Source organism: Acomys minous, assembly GCF_964271855.1.
Source record: "Acomys minous genome assembly, chromosome: 11".
Classification (NCBI taxonomy): domain Eukaryota; kingdom Metazoa; phylum Chordata; class Mammalia; order Rodentia; family Muridae; genus Acomys; species Acomys minous.
The window spans coordinates 91990491-92009200 of record NC_140492.1 but is presented as its reverse complement, the minus strand read 5'-3'; the positions used below and the strand labels follow the sequence as shown (position 1 = coordinate 92009200).

Here is an 18710-nt window from a genome sequence, read left to right as displayed (position 1 = left end):
GTTGCTGAGTCATAACGTAGGTGGATTTACACTATTTATTTTTATTTTTTGAAATGCTGAAGATAGAACCTAGGGTCTTACCGATACAAACACTGCTCCTCATCACAGAGCTTCACTCCCAGCCTGGATTTACATGTTGAAGATGCTTCAGAATTTCTTTCCAGGGTGGCTGTATCAAATTACATGTAAGCTGACTATTTATAAAAGTGCTGTTTTTGCCCATATCCTGGTCAGTTTGACACTGTTATGCTTTTAGATGTGTGTAAAATGAATTAATTATTCTGTATATGTTAATTAATACAGGAAATGATTACAGCAGCAGTTATTCATAAACCAGCTATTTTCCAAATAAAAGACAGTAAACCTTATTAGACTTATAATAAGCTTCAAAGCACTAAAGCTGGGCAGATATCAACCTTCTAAGCTATCTTGTCTGCTTCCCATCCAAAATCCTGAATATTTGCATATGTTCCATTTGGGCTGCTTCTGCTCCATCAGGCCAGTCCTCAGAGCAAGCTGATTTTGGCCATGTGCTCCTGGTTACCCAATGGTGACTTCTTGTCTCCTCTCTATCTCCATCCTCCCCTTTTCCTCTCTTCATGGTCCTCCTGAGACCCCAAACCAGGGAACCTTAGCTCTGCCTACCTTCCTTCTGCTCAGCCCAGGCTGTCAGCAACTTTATTAACCAATATGGCATAATCAGGGAGCATTCCGTACAACACATGGATACAGGAGATGGTTCAACATACATAAAATGCCTGTGGCAGGATGGTCACCAGATCTCAGGGCACTAAAATCTGAAAACACAGTGCCGAAGACCGTCCTTCAGCAGATGTGTTTTGACATGATGTTCCCATTTCACTTCTGTATTCTTCCCTCTCAGTCTTCCAGTTTCTCTTTCTAAGCTTCAGATGGTTTTTGCCCTCTTAACAGAGGATCTCTGTGGCTGAATATGTGCTAATATTCACAGACAGACAGACAGACAGAGACAGACACAAACACACAGACACACAGACACACACAGACACACACACACACACACACGCACACACTCCTACCTCAGCTCTTGTGGTTCCAAGATTCTGTTCAAATTCATCCTGAGTGGATGCAGCCCATTTCTAAAAGAGTAAGCTTCTAAATTGCTTACAGTGGAAAAGGAGAAAAGTGTGGAAAAGTGATTCAAAGCTAGGCCTGGTGGCTGAGGCTTTGTTATTCCAACCACTTAAGAAGCTGAGGCGTATATGGAAAAAATAGATGATAATGCATATAAGTTCTGATGCGTGTCCACAAATATGGGTGGGACGAGGTAAAGTGAGGAGAGACGTGGAGAGGGGATTGCCAGAGAAACAGCAATCGTCTCAGAAGGAAAGAACATGGTGACTTCTGAGGAATGAACTGTGTGTTGTTTCAGTGCTACCGAAGTGTAGAAGGATACATTTGATAAAAGCCCTCTGTTGTGCTTAGAACAGGAATGGCCCCCAAAGATCCGTGTCTTTGAATGCCATAGTGGGTGGCTCTTATTCGGAGGTGTGGCCTTGTTGAAGGCTAGCTCCAAGCCCAAACGCCTAAAGAGCCAAAGAGCTAAAGAAAGCTGAGGAGTCCAAGCTAAAATCTCAAGAGCTCCTTCTTCTTCTACACACTGTCTTAAACAGCCCTCAACTCAAAGTCTTTCTTACTCTTTAATCCTTGTCAGCTGGTTTCTTGCTCCACTTCTTGACCTAGGGTTAACTTTATTACGTCCTATGTACAGATAGCCCTTGGATTTAAAGGTGTGTACTAGGGCTGAGCCACCCCACAGCTAGAAACAGCTTTTTACAGTTCACAATCTCTGGGATCACAATGGGATCAAGCATCCTGCAACAATCCACAGTCTCCTGCTGCTGCCTGTGAGTCAAGATATAGACCTCCAGCTCCTCCATCTTGCATGCTGCCATCCTCCTTTCCATGATGACAATGGACTGAATCTCTATACCTGTAAGCCAGCCCCAGTTACATCTTTTCCTTGAAAAGAATTGCTGTGGTCATGGTGTCTCTTTGAAGCAAGGAAATCCTAGTTAAGACAACACACTCATTGTGGAATGTTGCGTACTTGTAATGACAAGGCACAAAACTTTTAAGTTATAAGTAAGGTGTGAGCTGAAGCAGTATGAGTAGGAGGCACAGACCAAGTCTGAGGGCAGGGAGAGACAGAATGATGGCCATTGGGAGGATATCATCATCATCATCATCATCATTGTCATCGTCATCATCGTCATCATTATTAATAGAGTGCTCTGCCTGCATGTACACCCGTAGGCCAGAAGAGGGCATCAGATCTCATTATAGATGGTTGTGAGCCACTGTGTGGTTGCTGGGAATTGAACTCAGGACCTCTGGAAGAGCAGTCAATGCTCTTAACCTCTGAGCCATCTCTCTAGCCCCTGCTTTTGATTTTTTTTTTTTTAAAGAACATGTTTGGAAAAGAAGGGAAGAGCCAAAGAAAAAGTAAAGACAGATATTACTTTCATAAGAACTTACAGTTAGTTATAGGAGAAGAAGCTATTATTAATGAGATGAAAGTGATCCCATATACAAATGAATGGAAATCATTTGTTTGTTTTTCAGTCAGAGTAGTCTCAAACAACAGTCTCAAGAAGTAGTCTCAAACAAGAATTGTTTATAGAAACATGGAAAATAAGAACCAAATAAGTAAAGGGTTGTAAAACAATACCAGCAGCTGGCACTGATCTGAGGTGTTGGGACTCTTGAACTTTTCTTACTTATTGAAATTCCGATGCATCAGAGGGTGGTGAGAAGGGCTCAGAACCACCTACTAAGGTGCTGGCTTGCAGGTTTTCTTTGAAGCTGGTTCTGAGTCATGATTCTACACCTCTTCTTGCTAAGCTATCCCAGCATCAAGCAAAGACAGTCAGTTAGTCCATCTTTATGTAGGCTTACAAGACTTGGAGACAGATAAGTTCAAAATAAATTTCCTCCCTGCCTCCCCAAATGGAAGTGTCCTATCTTAAACTTTGACAGAAAAAGGGAGACAGCTAGGGTTGGAGAGTCCTCTTAACTCCATGGGAGAAAGGACTTTGGGCTTCTGCTCCCTAAGGAGAGTGGAGAATGGGAGGGCCCTTCAAAGAGACTGTAAGATGGGGCGTTAAGGCTCAGGCTAGGAGACAGTCCAGACCCTTCCATTTGGGCTCACTCTGTCCTCTCACTACTTCTGTGGATGTTGGAAGGTGGTACCTGATGGCTCTGGTCTGGGAGTCTGCCAGCCACAGGGACTATATACTTCTGGTTTGGCAGCAAATGCAGCTTCAGAACCTTTCATTAATCACCAGTGCAGAGTCCCCCAATAGCTCCTCCAATTTGCTATATGTGACCCAGTAATCGAGGCTACTGTCTTCATCATGGTAATTGCATCTTCAAACATGCATATCAAGTCAGGTTTCAGATTCAGGCAGAAGGAACTCGATTCCTTTGTCTCTCTTCAATGATGTGCACAATAGTTTTTGTCCTTTCAATACACTTGAGAGTCAAACTCTATAACAAGGTCTCTGGTATTAAACCAGATGAAGTTAAAGTAACTTTAGTGTACCTTCATAGCATACATAACTTATACCTTTAGGGTTTAATTGAAACTTTTAAAGTCAAATAGGTGCCTTAATAATCAATGTTGATTTTATGAATCAACCTGAATGAAAGATACAAAATATTCTTCACATGACAACATAAGAAAAAAAGATGTAATACTATGCTTTTGATCAAGTCTAGGAGATGAAAAGTAAATAAGATAGAAGTAAAGATTGTTTAATAGAAATGCTAATTAGTAAGTGCCTTTGACTTATCAATATTTTTAATTTTTTTCTTAATTTACTCAGATTACATCTCAATTGTTATCCCATCACTTGTATCCTCCCATTCTTCCCTCTCTCCCACTGACTTATCAATATTTGACTACATTTTACATATATTTAAAGGAATAACTTCTCTTTATATATTTAAGCTCTCAAGTTACTCTATAATTGCAATGAAATTTATTAACAAATAATCCATGAAAACTGGGAATTCTATACAGCTACAGGAAATAACTGAATCTGACTCAGTCCACCAAAATGTTGAAGAATCACAAATTAATATTGGCAGCAAATAGATAACTCCTAGTAAGGCTAAAGTAGATTACAGTGAAAATACTAAAAGGTATTTTATTTTCTTACAGTAAGGACAGGTTATCACTGATATGTCTTAACTCATCTCTGGCACTTTTAGGAGACTAGGTTATATGATATAAATGAACTCAAGAAATTAGACATGTTTCCCACTTTCAGAGACATATGTCAGACATCAAGCTAAAAGTAAAGTTTTCAGTGTCATACTTCATGCCTCACCCCGAGGCATGATAAAATAGCACTAGGATGAGAAAAACTGACCCTTAATGGCTTGCTTACACTGCCTCTACTGAAGAGAATGAACAAACTTGGTAAGGTTCATATTGGTCCACATGCCTAGGGTTGTCTCATCCTGTTGCAGATTATTTTGTTTGGGAGTTCCAAAATCACTGCTTTTGTTACCAGCGCTAAATGTTTGGGAGAAGTGGGTCAAGGGATACAGAATTTAGTTAGATACTAGGAATAAATCCAAGAGATTATAATTAATAACGAAGTATTATAGTTTAGCAGAAAGTACAGTTCTCCTCTCAGATCTGCCCCTACCTTCTCACCATCCCCCACTTTGTGTTCTTTAAAAAAATAACTCAGCTTGGTGGCTGCTTCCCACACACTCCTGACTGTAGTACCATCACTTGAGTGAGGTCAATCAACCAGGGGCTACACTCTTAAAGAAAGGTGACGCTCCCTCCCCCAGAAGCCATCAACTGTCAATAACTCTTCAGTTAGGAGTGGGAGCTCATGAGCCCCCTCTGCTCCATTGGAATGTGGCTCGTCTTGACTTGTGCAGGTCTTATGCAGGCAACCATAGCTGTGGTGAGTTCATGACCGTGGGGTTCCTGTCATGTCCAGAATATTGCTTTAGTCCAGTGCTCGGGCTCTTACAGCCTTTCTCCTTCCTCTCTTGATGGTCCATGAGCTGTGTGTGTGTGTGTGTGTGTGTGTGTGTGTGTGTGTGTGTGTGTGTGTGTGTGTGAGTTAGGGGTGGGGGTGGTGATACAGATATTCCCCTTGTGGCTGAGGACTTCATTGACACTTATTCTCTGCCCTTTGATCTGTTGTATCTCTTTTTAAAAGCCTCCCATTATACAAAGCAAGTTCTCTAATGAGGTCTGAGAGCTGCACTAATCCATGGATGTAAAGGTACTAAATTATAGGTCAATTTCAAACCATGTACACTTAGCAGAATAATAGTATCAGGTTCACCTCTGGGACTTGTGAGCTCCTGACTATGGGTTCTTGCACAGCTTTGCATATATTTCTTTCCGTGAAGCCAGCCTTAAATATAACCAGAAAGTGGTTGACTACCCTATAATATTCCTGTCACTATTGTACCCATGGGTGGATCCTGCCACACTGGTCATTACTGTAGTTCATAGGGTGACAGTGGATAAGGTCATTAGTAACCCCTCTGACCTCCAGAAGCCTACATAACACTTTTTGTTACTAAGAAAGAAAGCAGATTTTTTAAGTGTTCTTACCAAATAGCAATAATAAGAATCTGAAATAATATTTATGTTAACTAGCTCAGCTTAGGCATCTTATGGTGTTAAAAATACCATGTTACACTTGATAGAAATACACAACTCTTACTCTGGAGGAGGGAGGGAATTTTTCTTCAGTAGTGTGGCCACTGGTAAGTTGCCCATATTCCTATAAGCAATGCTCCCATAAACTCTAATTAAACACATCACACACACACACACACACACACACACACACACACACACACACACACAGAGGAGCGGGAAGATAACCAACAAAAGATATAAGAATAGGAGGACTTGGGAAAAGGGAGGGAGGCAGTGGCAGTGGGAGGGAGAAGAGAGAGAGCAATAAAGGGTGAATACGATTGAATGAAATAAAGAATGCATATATGAAAATATCATATCAAACCCCATCATTATGTATACTAAGGAACACTTTAGAATGATCTATACAATTCCAAGTCTTTATTATTTGAATACTATAGTTTTTAAATTTTAATAAGAACGCTATGGCTGTATGAGATGGTACCCCAGGGACAAAAGGTTTACAAGAACTTTCTGTGCTATTGTTGTAAACATTCTGCAAATCTAAAATTACCCCCAAAACAAAAGGCTTATTGCCAAATAAACACCGTGTTCTACTTGATAGGAATATATAACGTGGCGCAAACAAACAAACAAATAAACAAAAATCCACTATGACTCATTTACCTACTATATGCTAAGTGTTGGCGATACAAAGAGAAATGAGAATTGCTGAAGAGGACTCGAAGCCCTCTCTCTGCCCCCCAAAAAGAGAAAAAGAAAAGGCCAGCAGCCCTGCACATTATCTGTGAGAGGATTCTGTTGGGGGTGATTCTTCCAGCACCCAGGAGACAAGGAAGCAGGCTGAGAAGAGCTCAATAAGGTTCTGACGTCATACAGAAGTGGGGTACAATTTGGAGTGGGACTCCATTTTTCCAGAAGGATCTAAAGGTCTGGAAAAAACATTGAAGCAGAAGTTCAGTGACACAGACCATGCCAATTACTTTTGGGAACAGAGAACAGATGCGATGCAATGACCTCATTGGTGTTCAAATCTGTCTGCCCCAGGCTCACAGTGTTGGGCAACAGCATTGATTTTGTCTGGAGCCTTTTATGTACCGACTTTAGAGGGTAGTGTTTGGGAGCTAGGAGCAGAGTCGGGTGGTTTGCCACATGCATGTTGACTTACTTGACTGAGGGTAGGAAAAGAGAGGGGCTCAGGTTTTGTTAATGAATGAAGAGTGGATCAAAGTGATGGAAACGCTTCAAGGAGGGAGGTGTCAAGTTGTTGAAGCTATAAAAGTAAAATAAGGACATTTGGGGGTGTCGTGGAGAATGGAGAAAAGAATAAGGAAAACGTTCAAGGCAAGGGAATTTGGAAGTACCACAGCACAAGAGGAGGCTTCAAATGCGCACCGTGTACGGGGAATGGCAAATGCATTGTTTGGCTGCATCAGAGGGTTTACATAATCAAAGAATAATCAAGGAGATGGTAAAGTGTTTTGTAGCCAGTGTGCAATTGATCTTGAAATATCAGGCCAAGTGCTTTGGACTGCTTCTATAAACAATAGAGAAAATTGATTGGAAATTTTAGAAGTGGAAATTTAGCAATATTTTGAGATGCATCATGTGTAGAATATATAAAGTAGAGTTTAGAATGGGAAGGATTGTTGCCCTAACAAAAAGGAGCCTAGAACTTTAAAACAGCAACAACAACAATAATAACAACAACAGCAACAATAACAACAAAAACAAAAACAATGTAAAGAAAATGCATGTGGTAGGTGGTGGAGACTTTTCGAAGGAAGACTTGTTAAGGCTTTGATGGAAAGCAGAGAGCATGTGAAGGTCTATAGCCTTTTATATTTAGAGGGCTGCATTTCACCAGCAATATCTAAATCCAGAAAGGATGGCTGGCTAGGAAAAAAAAAACTTAGCCTAGTGTAGATGTATTAATATGATGTGACAGTGAGACGTTAGATTATACATGACACCTCTGAAGTTTAGGAGAAGGATGGACTCAAAACTGAGTATCTAGGAACTTTTTGGTGAAAGAGAAGGGGCAAGCTTTCATTTCCTTCAGGAGAGTTTGCAGGGTGGCCGCTCTCTGAGTGGTCTGTGTGTCACTGTCACAGAAATAGCAGCGCTTTTGCTTCTTCTTGCCTTCTCTGTTTGCTGTAGGAGTTGCCTTTCTTCCTCTTTGTGGGATTCTGGTCAGAGGGAACGTAGTTATGGAGCGCCGCTTTGCACATGATGGAGAAAGGCGTGAACACATTCTGGACAATCAATTCTCTGTCCTCTAGGTGGTTCAATGTCCATTTTTATTGAGCATGCAGTCCAAGGTAAAGAGGCCCCAACTCCCGGCTCTGGAACTAGGTAGATGGGAGGACCCAGAAAGGGTCCCATATCCAAAATATAGAGAGAGCCTGCCTCACACTGAAGCCAAATGAACCCACATGCCATCAAACCATACTAAGTTAAGATGGAGAAGGGTAGAAGCCTGATTATAGTTATCTGATAAGAATAGGCTGAGTCATCTTGTTCATCCAGCTATTTGGGTCATTTTTAAAGAAAAATATTTATTTATTTTTACTTTATGTGCATGGGTGTTTTTGCTGCATGTATGTATGTGCACCAAGTACATGCAGTGCCCCTCAAAGTCTGAGGAGGGTGTTGGATCCCTGGGAGCTGCCATGTGGGTACTGGGAACCAAACTTGGCCCTGTACAAGAGCAGCAAGTGCTCCTAACTGCAGGGCAATCTCTCCAGGCCAGGCTGTTTAGAGCTTATGCTGATGGGATTGTTCACTGTCTTGGGTACAGCATTAGCTACACAGACTACATGTGCGATAAAATGACACAGAACTGCAATTAATTAAGCAAGAAGCAAACTGGCAATAGAAATGTAAATAAGACAGAGTTGCTGGGTTCTAAATTTTTAATTGGTGTGTTTCATTGTACGTACTTGAGTTTTATAACTAGGGACGCTTATATCAAAGCATCTAATAGGAAAAAAGATGATATTTTTCACAAACAGGAAACCTACAAATAAAACCCTGATCTATTAACCAAATTATTTTATAGTGTAAAGGAATAGAATAAGTTTAATTCTGATAAGTAAAGTATGAAAAAAGGGAAATTATAGTTCAATATCACTCTTAAGCATATATACTCAAACCCTAAACAAAATATGAACAGCGAAAATCTATGTAGGGAGATATTACTATAGCATTACCCATCTGGGCTTGTGTAGTGGTAGTTTTGGTTTCTTTAAAAACTTAGTTATATTATATAAACATGTTTTTGTTTTAATCCCAGGTGTGGGATATGGGGCTGCTTCAGATTGTCCACAGCAGCTACTATTTGCCTCGTGCGGGCTTTGAGAGGGGCATGGTAGTTTAATTCTGAGAACCCTGGAAAGGAAATAAATATCAGAGCCCAGAGAGAGACGGGGTGCCTGAAGGAAGAAGGCTACTTTCCCTCCACTGCTCCTGGTTGCTTTGTTGTGGTTTGATGAGGAGAAGAAGATGGAGATATCCTGAAATGAAGATTGAGCTTGCCCCAAGGAACCCAAGAAACCTAAAGAGCAGGAAGTAGTTTAAAAAGACGTTGCAATGCTCCTTTCCCCTCTAACTTTCTTTCTCTCCTACCTGGTGTTGGGGTGTTGGAAGCGATTTGGGGTGGAGAAGGGAGAAAGAAATATAAGAACTCCAAATAAAACAGATAAAAAGTACATGCCTACAGGTTTGTACCTTGTATGAGATGTAGGTGTTTTTGGAGCCATGATCTTGTTGTTTGCAGTCCTGGGTAGCCTAGAACTAACTATAGAGACCAAGTTGCCTTGAATTGACTCTGAGATAACAGTTACACACCACCATGCTGGCTTATTTTCTTCATTCCCTTCCTTCCCTCCTTCCATTCTTTTCGGAAACAGTGAGTGTCATCTTCAAATTTATGTTCCCAGATCAGCCTTGAACTTTCAATTCTTCTGGGTCAGCTTCCTGTGTGTTGATATTACAGACATGTGTCTCAATACCTAGCTTTAAAAGTTGAGTCAATACAAGAAAGAAATATTTTTTTTGTATTATCAGCTTAAATAAGACAAGAATTGCATAATAATTTTTTTTGGTCATACTGGGCATCAAATTCAGAGTCTGGCACAAGTTAGGCAAGTACTGAACCACTGTCCTTTATCTCCAGCTCTGGTTTTATAGAATAAAAATCTCTCATGAAAATTGACAACAATTGAATATAAATGCTTTATAATTTAGCCACGAAGAAGAAAAAAAGAAGAACAATTCCTATAAAAGGCATCTACTGAATATTAGAAGAGACCTTATCTATAATGATGAAGCACTGAAGACATTGCCTTTTAAAAAAAGATATATAAAACTACAAGAGTGTCTACTGCCACTTGCCTGAATACATTTGAGATGCTAGCCAGCATGACACTAAAATAGGAAATACAAGAAACAGATATTGGAAAAGAATCAGTATATGCATATCTTTGTGTAATCTAGAAATAAAATTAAAGGTAAGAGAAGGGAATTATACAGTTACAATGAGAAGAAAATAAATCATTATCATTATAATCTTGATACTTAGAAGGAACCAGAGGCAACCTATAACTGCTCTTTGTATCTTCATTTCCTTAGGAGGCTTTGTGTCACATAAAACTATAGAGAATGCACTTAGCATGTTTTTCTCCAGTGATTTATTTTTTATGGCAATGAAATTCTCAGGCTTATTCAGGACCCTAAGAGAACAAAAGTGGAGTTTTGCCTGCCCTGAACGGCCATGAAAACTGTAGTTTCAAATATATTTTTCCCTCTCAAAAGACTCAACTCTCCAGCAGTTTTAAATTTACAGAAAATAAAGGGGAGAGGACAGAGAGTTCACAGACCCCTTTGCTACTTAGTGTGCTTGGTGGTTTTTTTTTTTTTCGTGATTACTAGTAGAACTGAATTTGTGTTTGACCCACTTGTATTGTTGTATGTCTTTTCCATTTGTTTACAGTAGTTCAAGTACTTAATGTGTCAAACATAATAGAGTAAGTCCTGAAATACAGCAGGGATACTATCACTTTTTACAGTTGCTGTAAACTTTCCATGTTTGGGTTTGTGTTGCTTTCTACCCAATAATAATTTATGCTTTCTTTTTTGATAATATGTAGTAAGAAAAAATTTGCAATTATTTCATTTTGTTCGGCACTTTGACATTTTAAAATTCATTTAAAAATTTTGTTTAAAAGGCACTGGAAACATTAAAATGTCACATAAATGCAGTGACAGAGAAATGACAGCTTGCTGAGTCAGTGTCGCTGCTTTAGTAGTCTAGCCTGTATGATGAAAATCTCCACATCCTTAATTAGGTAGAGTGATCATTACAAACTGGAGGTGACTGATCAGAAGTCCCATCCCTTTGCCTGCTCAGTGGTGGCAGTCATTTTTCTGGGTGTGATATGGAGAATGTTTACATGTGATGGAATGGGGGACATCATTTTTCCCCTATAGGAACCAAAATTCTCATAAAAACCAACTGCTATTCTTTTAACTAATTATCCTTGATTTTTTTTTTTTTTGTATATCAAAGGCAGAAACCTCCCTCATTTGGAGACAGAGGTCAAAAGAGCATCAGAGAATTCCTACCCACAGCTGTCAGCAAGTGCTTTCCTCCAATTACTGTACCATTAACGTGTTAGTGGTCTCTTTACTACTGGTCCCCCAAAGCTGCTATCTATGTCCATGTACTGAAAAGGTCATTGCAGCTCAGGTAAAATGATTGAACAGAATTCTGTACCAACTCACATGCTGGCAAAATTGCTCAAATGTTAGGATTGAAAGAAAGGAACCCCATAAGTCCAACTATGAGGAAAATAGGCCAATTGCCAAATAACAAAAATAAGACTGTAGGGTTCTCTTTTGTAATGTTAAAGACCAAAGGGCAAGACAGGCCACCGAGTCAAAATTTCAAATTTATTCTCATTTAGGGTGGCTTTTATATATGAAGTAAAAGACATTTAAATATAGTAGCACACATTTTTGTTAATAAAGTACTTGACAAAGGAGACATGAATAGTGCAAAGGTAAGAAAAATATATCCAAACATGCTTCATTCCGATCAGTCCGGTTATGTAGCTAATCTTGAAAGAGGCAATGTTTGTTTGCGTAATTATTGTGCAATTGAAGTATAGACTTTAAGACCCAGACGTGAGTAAGGTGACCATGTATGAATGCAAAAATAATGGACACAAGCACTGAAATCAGCCCAAACAAAGTCAAATGTAAGCGGTTCTGCTGATCTTGTTCTTAACATATCCCCAAAGAAGTTACATGGTGTAAATTGATAATAAGCCACTCCTCAAATCTCAGACACTGCTTTGAAAAAACTGAGAAATAGGGGGCAGGTAGATGGAGACTTAAAATCTGTCACAATAAATGCAAGCCAGTTGCAACAGTAAATAATCAGTCACTGATACTGCCCAGAATTGCTAAGACATATATGGGGCTTTAAATTGGTTTTATTTCATTTTTTATATCCTGTATATTATTTAAATGTCCTGAGCCCATTTGGATGCTCCTATTGCCCATTTTCTCCCGTGATGTGGATCTCAGTGAGGGGATTTACTTACTGTTGAGTCAAGAAAACAGTATAAGTTTTTAAGATATGACCACTAATGGAATTTAAAAGAACTTCCAACTGTGGGAAAATTTAAAGAAGAGGTCAATTTTTCTATAAATGGAGTAAAATTGATATATGACTCATATAGTAAATGGTTATTATAACTTATATAATTATAATTTAAAAATGCAATAAATTGAAAATATCAGAAAGCATTTGAAATAGAAAATGCAGGCAGATTTTTTTTCCTTGAAAAATTGCACCAAGAAGGACTGAAAATTATAAAGCTGTGGCTTAATTCAAGAAAGGGGTTAAGTCTGAAGGATTTCTCCATGTGTACAGGGCATTTAATTAGAAAAGTGTAACTATAGCTCACAGTCTTATCAATTCCAGGTGCCACAATCCTTCATGGCTGAAAAAGCAGTGGGAAATGTAAAGAGAAAGTTCTTGATGGAACCATAGCAAAGAGAAAGATCCCACGTCTTGCTTACATTTCTGAACTTCTGTGTGGAAAGTCTGTGAATGGCAGTGGCTGAGGAGGATGGAGAATCTGGAGACTAATGGTGTGTCCTCAGAGAGAAGTCAAGTCTCAGATGGGCCCTGTGAGTCATTCATATAACAAATGTCTCAGTCTCTGGATGATCTCTGCACTACTCGTGTATAGATACATCCCAAATACCAAGGCCAATGACCTGGTGGTAAATGCAAACCGTAAGATTACACATCAGTAGATGCCTAACAGGGAAGACAAACTGCAATTTGAACCCAAACCAAACAAACTAGCCAGCAAGACGAAAGGACAATATTCACGTAAACGCATGATGATGCTAAGTCACTGCAACATTAATATAATCTCTAGTTTCCGGCCAGATATAATTAGATGTGCAAAGAAGCAGCATGGGCGGGTTCTCATGAAAAGATGGGAGTCCATAATAATATGATGTCAAGTTGGTTATCAGAGATCAAAACTTCACACAGAATTAGAAAAAATGAACTAAAATGAACTAAAAATAACAATAAAAGCTTAAAAAAATTTTTTTTGGTTCTTTCCTATTTCTTGCAAATTTTAGAATCAGTTTTCTGATTGCTGTATAAAAGTTAGCACCAGTTGGTAGTATAAGGACCTATGATAGACTTCCATAAATTGTCTTGTTTTTGCTAAACTACTTTAAATTCAAACATATATGTGTATTTACTTTTCAAATAAAAAAATTTATATTTATAGAATTATTGTGAAAATAGAAAAGGGTATTGTTTATTTGTACTTAGATACCTTAGTATTCTCTACATATGGTATTGTATTATCTACAAATAACAAGAATATTATGTTTTCAAAAATCTGATTTCTATAGTGGCCACATCACACTACATTGCCATCAACAGTTTATAAGAGTTACTTTCCCTACCTCCTCATCAATATTTGCTGAGATTTGTTTCTTGATAATAGTCATTCTTCTTGGAATGATATGAAATTGCAAAATAGTTTAAATTTACGGCCAAAAGTGTTGGACACTCTAAAAATATTTATTAGCTATTGGAATTCTTTCTTTTGAAAACTTTGTTCAGTTCATTAGCTGATTTTTTTGACCAATTTATTTTTTCTTGTTTATTTTTGAATATATGTTTGTGAATTCTAGGTATCAATCCTTTATTGGATATATAGTAGCCTGATTTTTCTCTACTCACTTAATTTTCAATACCAATGATCTGTTAAAACATTGGTGGTGATAGTGTTCGGTGTATCAATTTATTGCTGGTTTTATATGGGGCATACTTAAAATTAGTATTATAGACTTTTGCTGTTGTCATATCAAAATAAGATAGATTCTTTACTTCCTTAGGTAGTTAGATATTTTTAAATAATAACTACTTAACTTTATCAAATATTTCTGGCATAATTTGCCACTAATAACTTGATTTTCTATTTTATGATATTTTGTAGCGAATTACATTGATAGATTTTTATTGTAGATTTAATGATTCTTCAAGAAAGCTAAACAGTGCTTATCATTTTGAAATGTACTATTAGATTTAGTTTAAAATTTTTATACCCATGTTTACAGTAAGTTTATAGGTTTATCTTTTCTGTTGCCTGGCTTTAGAATATTATTCATCAAAAATTTACAAAACACACTGGCCTGCTTTGCAAAAACATTGTGGCTTCTATCTTTATAGGAGGGAGTATTAGCCACCACCCCAATCCTTTAGTTTCATTTCTTTGTCCACCTTTTATTTTTCTTATTTTTTTTCAAAGTTGGCACTTTGTATTCTGGAAGTATCCATTTAGTCCAAGTCCAATTGAGCAGATGTCTGGCTGGCAATATTCCAAGGGGTTGCAGGACTCTGGGGTACCTTATTGATCGCCTGGATGGATTCCATCAGGCCACAATAACTGCATAAGATGTAATTCAATAGAAGCATTAGTTTTTCACTTGCTCTGTTCTAGAAAAAAACAAAAAAGTCAGAGCCCACAGAACAGTATTTCAGGGTCAGAACGTTAGATGTTAAAGAAAACTACAGATGAAGAATCATGTGGTAAATTGCCTGGGTCTTAAATAAAAGAGAAAGAAAGAAATGGTATTTGGATTATGAGAGAGGCAGAAAAAGACCTCAAAGATTACTGTAAAGTCCGGAAAAAAACAGGGGTGATGCAAGGTGAAGTCATGCCCCTAGGATAAGGACTGGGTCTGTTTTGTTCTTTTTGGAATCAACACAAGTATCTGAGCTCAGTTATTAGATGAATGGATACCCAGGACCCCTCAGACAGAAAGGAATCAATAACTTGGTATAGAAAAAAATGTACTTGAGGTCTTTACTAGATGTCTTATGTTTCTGGGGGAAAACGGGGTGAGGGAAACACGCAGTGGAAAAATATTTACTAAGCAAGATTTAAAAGAAATGAGTGTTGACTACCTTCCTTCAACTATGACCTTATTCTGTCAAAAAAAGAAGCATCAGGGTTTCCGTTGGGCTCTTAACGGCTGTCGGGCAACAGGGCAGCCCCTTCTTGCCCTAGGCACAGATAAGCAAGCACAGGGCACGAGAGACCGGCGAAGACGGGAGGAGCAGAAGCCAGATGGTCAACCCAAAGTCCAGGCCCAGCAAGTGCTGCGCATGCGCCCACTGCCATCCTGCGCATGCGTACAGGGTTGCCCAGGCTCCGAGAGAGGCATCATACCCTGTGCCTGGGACATGGAGACCTCGAAGGACGATGCTCCAGCTCTGGCACCCCCTCAGCCCGCAAAGCTGGATGGAAAACTCTCTCCAGTAACTCGGGAGAGCCAGTTAGGAGACATGGACTCCTACGACTTGACCATCCTTCATTTCAACGATGTTTACGACGTGGACTCGAGTACTGAGGAGCCTGTGGGAGGCGCTGCTAGGTGTGGGCCGCCATCTTCCTTGTCAGATGCTGGAAGGGTAAAGGAGGGTGGTGACTTTGGAAACCTGCAAGAAGGCTTGGGAGCTGGCAGGGAGCCTTTCCTGCTAACCCTTTGGGGGCCCCTGTTTAATATCCTTCTAGACTTAGGTAGTAACTCCAGTGATTTTAGGGAAACAAACACGGAAAAAAACCTGCGCAAAAAGGATTGGGAACTTTTAAGTGTGATCTGGGGGGGGGGGGGGAGGAGTTCTTTGGTTTAAAACAAATCTGTATGCAGACTCAGCCATTTCACCTAACCGTTGTGTGATGTTGGCCACAGACTTAACAGTTTTGTCCCAGTTTTTTAAAAAATATATTTTATTCATATTACATCTCAATTGTTATCCCATCCTCTGTTTTAAGCAGAGTGGTTTTTTTTTTCTTGTGGTAAATTATGGAAAGCATCTATGGTACTAAATTTGTATTAAATTTTAAAAATCCCCCCTCCCGTTTTTCACACTATGAAATTTTAAGTTCTCAGTGAGCCATCTATAACGATTGATTGTCAGGTACCTACATAATCTTTTTCGTCACTTTATTTTGCCAAGATTCACAAACTCACAACCCCACCATGAGCAAGAAAAGAAGGAATTTAAAGAATGGTAGGATGTGGTTAAGCGGAGATGGGAACTGTTTCAGGGTTGGGGTTTGCAGGACCTTGGTTTCCGCGTATTTTGAGATATATGTATTTTTTTTCATTTTGTGTGTTTTACGCAGGTAATATGAGGCAAATTGCTTTAAATACCACGGTGGGCTTTATTTCTCCCTTTATTTTTTAGCTTAGGAGGGTGGGCTCAATGCATCTGATTGCTCTCAGTGACTCGAGGGTGGAAAGTATTTGGAAATGTGGAAATACAGTGGTGTGATGCCAGTGTAAACAGTAACTAAGCCTGGTGTGTGGAATATGTCAGATGCTTGTCTAGGAGTTACGTAAGTAATAGTACTGTAGATTGCCAAGAGGTGCTATTGACATGACTAAGAGGTGATGGGGGGAAAGGTGGTTTTAAACAGAAGAGGATAAACATCAGGAGGAGAAATCAGTTGGCGACCCTTTGTATGAGTATAGTTACAAGTGGATGATGTAGGGGAATACAAATCAAAAGGCCAGTTGTATTTGGAAGACAAAACAGTGCTTAGGAAAAGGTTACTCAGTAGCATGTGAGCGTATGTGTTGGTACCTCTATGTATGCAGGGCAGAAGAGAGCGTTGCAGGGCCGCTAGAGGAAGAGAAGGGACCTAGAATTTTTCTGTTGCTTTATACCAAGGAGCAAGAGCTTTGAAATGATTTCTGAGTGTGTGGTTGGTTTGTGGAATTGATGCTGAGATGCTCAGTGAGTGTGTACGCAGAAGTGTATTTTGGAAGGAATTCTTACTCTTTAAGTCCTATGAATTCTTACTAGAGTTCATTTGTTATGGTACTGGCCATTGGGGGTAGATGTTAGCTACGTGTCTCCTTATAGGTATAGTTTCTCTTTCCCATATACCTGTGCTTGTAATCCGCCCATGTGCTTTCACTGCCAAGTGTTTTAGACTTACATAAAACTATGAAATATTGCAAAGAGATCATATACGTTCCCATTATTTACACTTTACATTAGTTTTGAGGGCATTTGTTACAACTAATAAAATGTGTACATTATTAATTAGCATCTGTACTCCACTCAGATACCCTTAGTAGTTATATAATACTCTTTTTGTGTTTTAATATTCCATGTAGGAGACCACAATGCATTTGGTGTTTCTCATTTCTTATACTGCTTTGGATTGTGGTAGTTTCTCTAGATACCTTTTTATTTTTAATGATCTTGATATTTTAAAGAGTATCAGCCAGGTATTTTTTAAGTGATCTTTATTTTAAATTTGTCTATTTTCTTATGATTATACTGGAATATTCTATTTTCTTATTTATTTTAGGAAACTCACCAAAATAAAATTCTATTTTTTTTATCACATCTTTTCAGGTCTGCATATTGTCATCACTGCAGACACTGACTTTTGTTAAAGTTCTCCACTCTGAAGTATCCTTTCCCCGACCCCTTTCTGTGGTGTAACCTTTGGAACAAAGTCATTTTGCACACCTCACATTTAAGAACAGGGGCTTACATTTTATTTTACCCCCTTCATGACAAAGTAACTTCATAATTTTTTTTCATTATTTCTTAGCTGAAGATCCATTTTTCTTCACTTATTTATTTATGTCAGTACTGCATTAGTTGTCTAGGCTTGCCAAGGCAAGTAAAAGTATTATAAAATGTGTGGATTAAGTCAGTAAAAGGAAAAGTATGTCTTGGATTTCTGCAAATCAAAGGGCTGGCAATGCTGATTCTTTAAGGCCTTCTTTTAGTTTCTAGTGAGGGCAGCAATCCTTGGTAATGTGCATTACTCAATCATTACTCAGTTTCTGGTTCTACCCTCATAAGGTGATTACTTCCCTCCTCTTCCTCCCTTTCCTTCTCCCTGCCTCCCCACTCCCCCCACCCCCCACGTCACTGAATTGGGGTCCACTCTAATCATCTCATCTAACTAAGCTTGATGACGTTTGCATTGAGCCTGTTTCCAAATCAGCCTTGCTGAAAGGCACAGGACATGGAAACAGTTCATTCTCATCAAAGATGGATTCATCGATTTCATTGTTTTTTTGACAGACTGACTGCCTTTCAAAATTTTATAAAATACCAGGAGAAAGCCATGTGTTGACCATTGAAGGAGATGGCAGGATGACATTTAAAAAATGTTTTTTTAATGGATCATGTAACTCATAGTGATCTTCATGCAGGATTTCATCCTATAATGTTTCTGTATACATATCAGCCACATTGATGAAAGTGCTACTAGTTGGGTGACCCTCAGAAGATTATAGAATTCTGATGTCATTGAAATGCCAGTTAATCTCAGAGGCCAGATCATGGGATGCCAGTGAGTATAACACATTAGTGACATGCCTTTGAAGGAACATGTACCCACCTGATTTCTGGACGACTATGGTGATGAAGAAAATAAAAAACCCT

General features: G+C 38.9%; 1 protein-coding gene across 4 annotated transcripts in view; it reads left to right on the top strand.

Annotated features, from left to right (window-relative positions):
• The first annotated feature begins 15459 nt into the window (after window positions 1–15459).
• LOC311608708 (mannosylglucosyl-3-phosphoglycerate phosphatase-like) overlaps window positions 15460–18710 on the top strand; it is a 42493-nt gene continuing 39242 nt past the window's right edge. For 3 of the 4 annotated variants that reach the window (XR_014783095.1, XR_014783096.1, XM_084801322.1), the window contains exon 1: window positions 15460–15664. Coding sequence is in view for 1 of the 4 variants with exons in the window: in XM_084801322.1 (XP_084657448.1) it covers window positions 15474–15664 (191 nt within the window). In the remaining 3 variants the exon portion in view is untranslated. The remainder of the gene's footprint in view (window positions 15665–18710) is intronic. The other variant, XM_084801323.1, reaches the window with a different exon arrangement.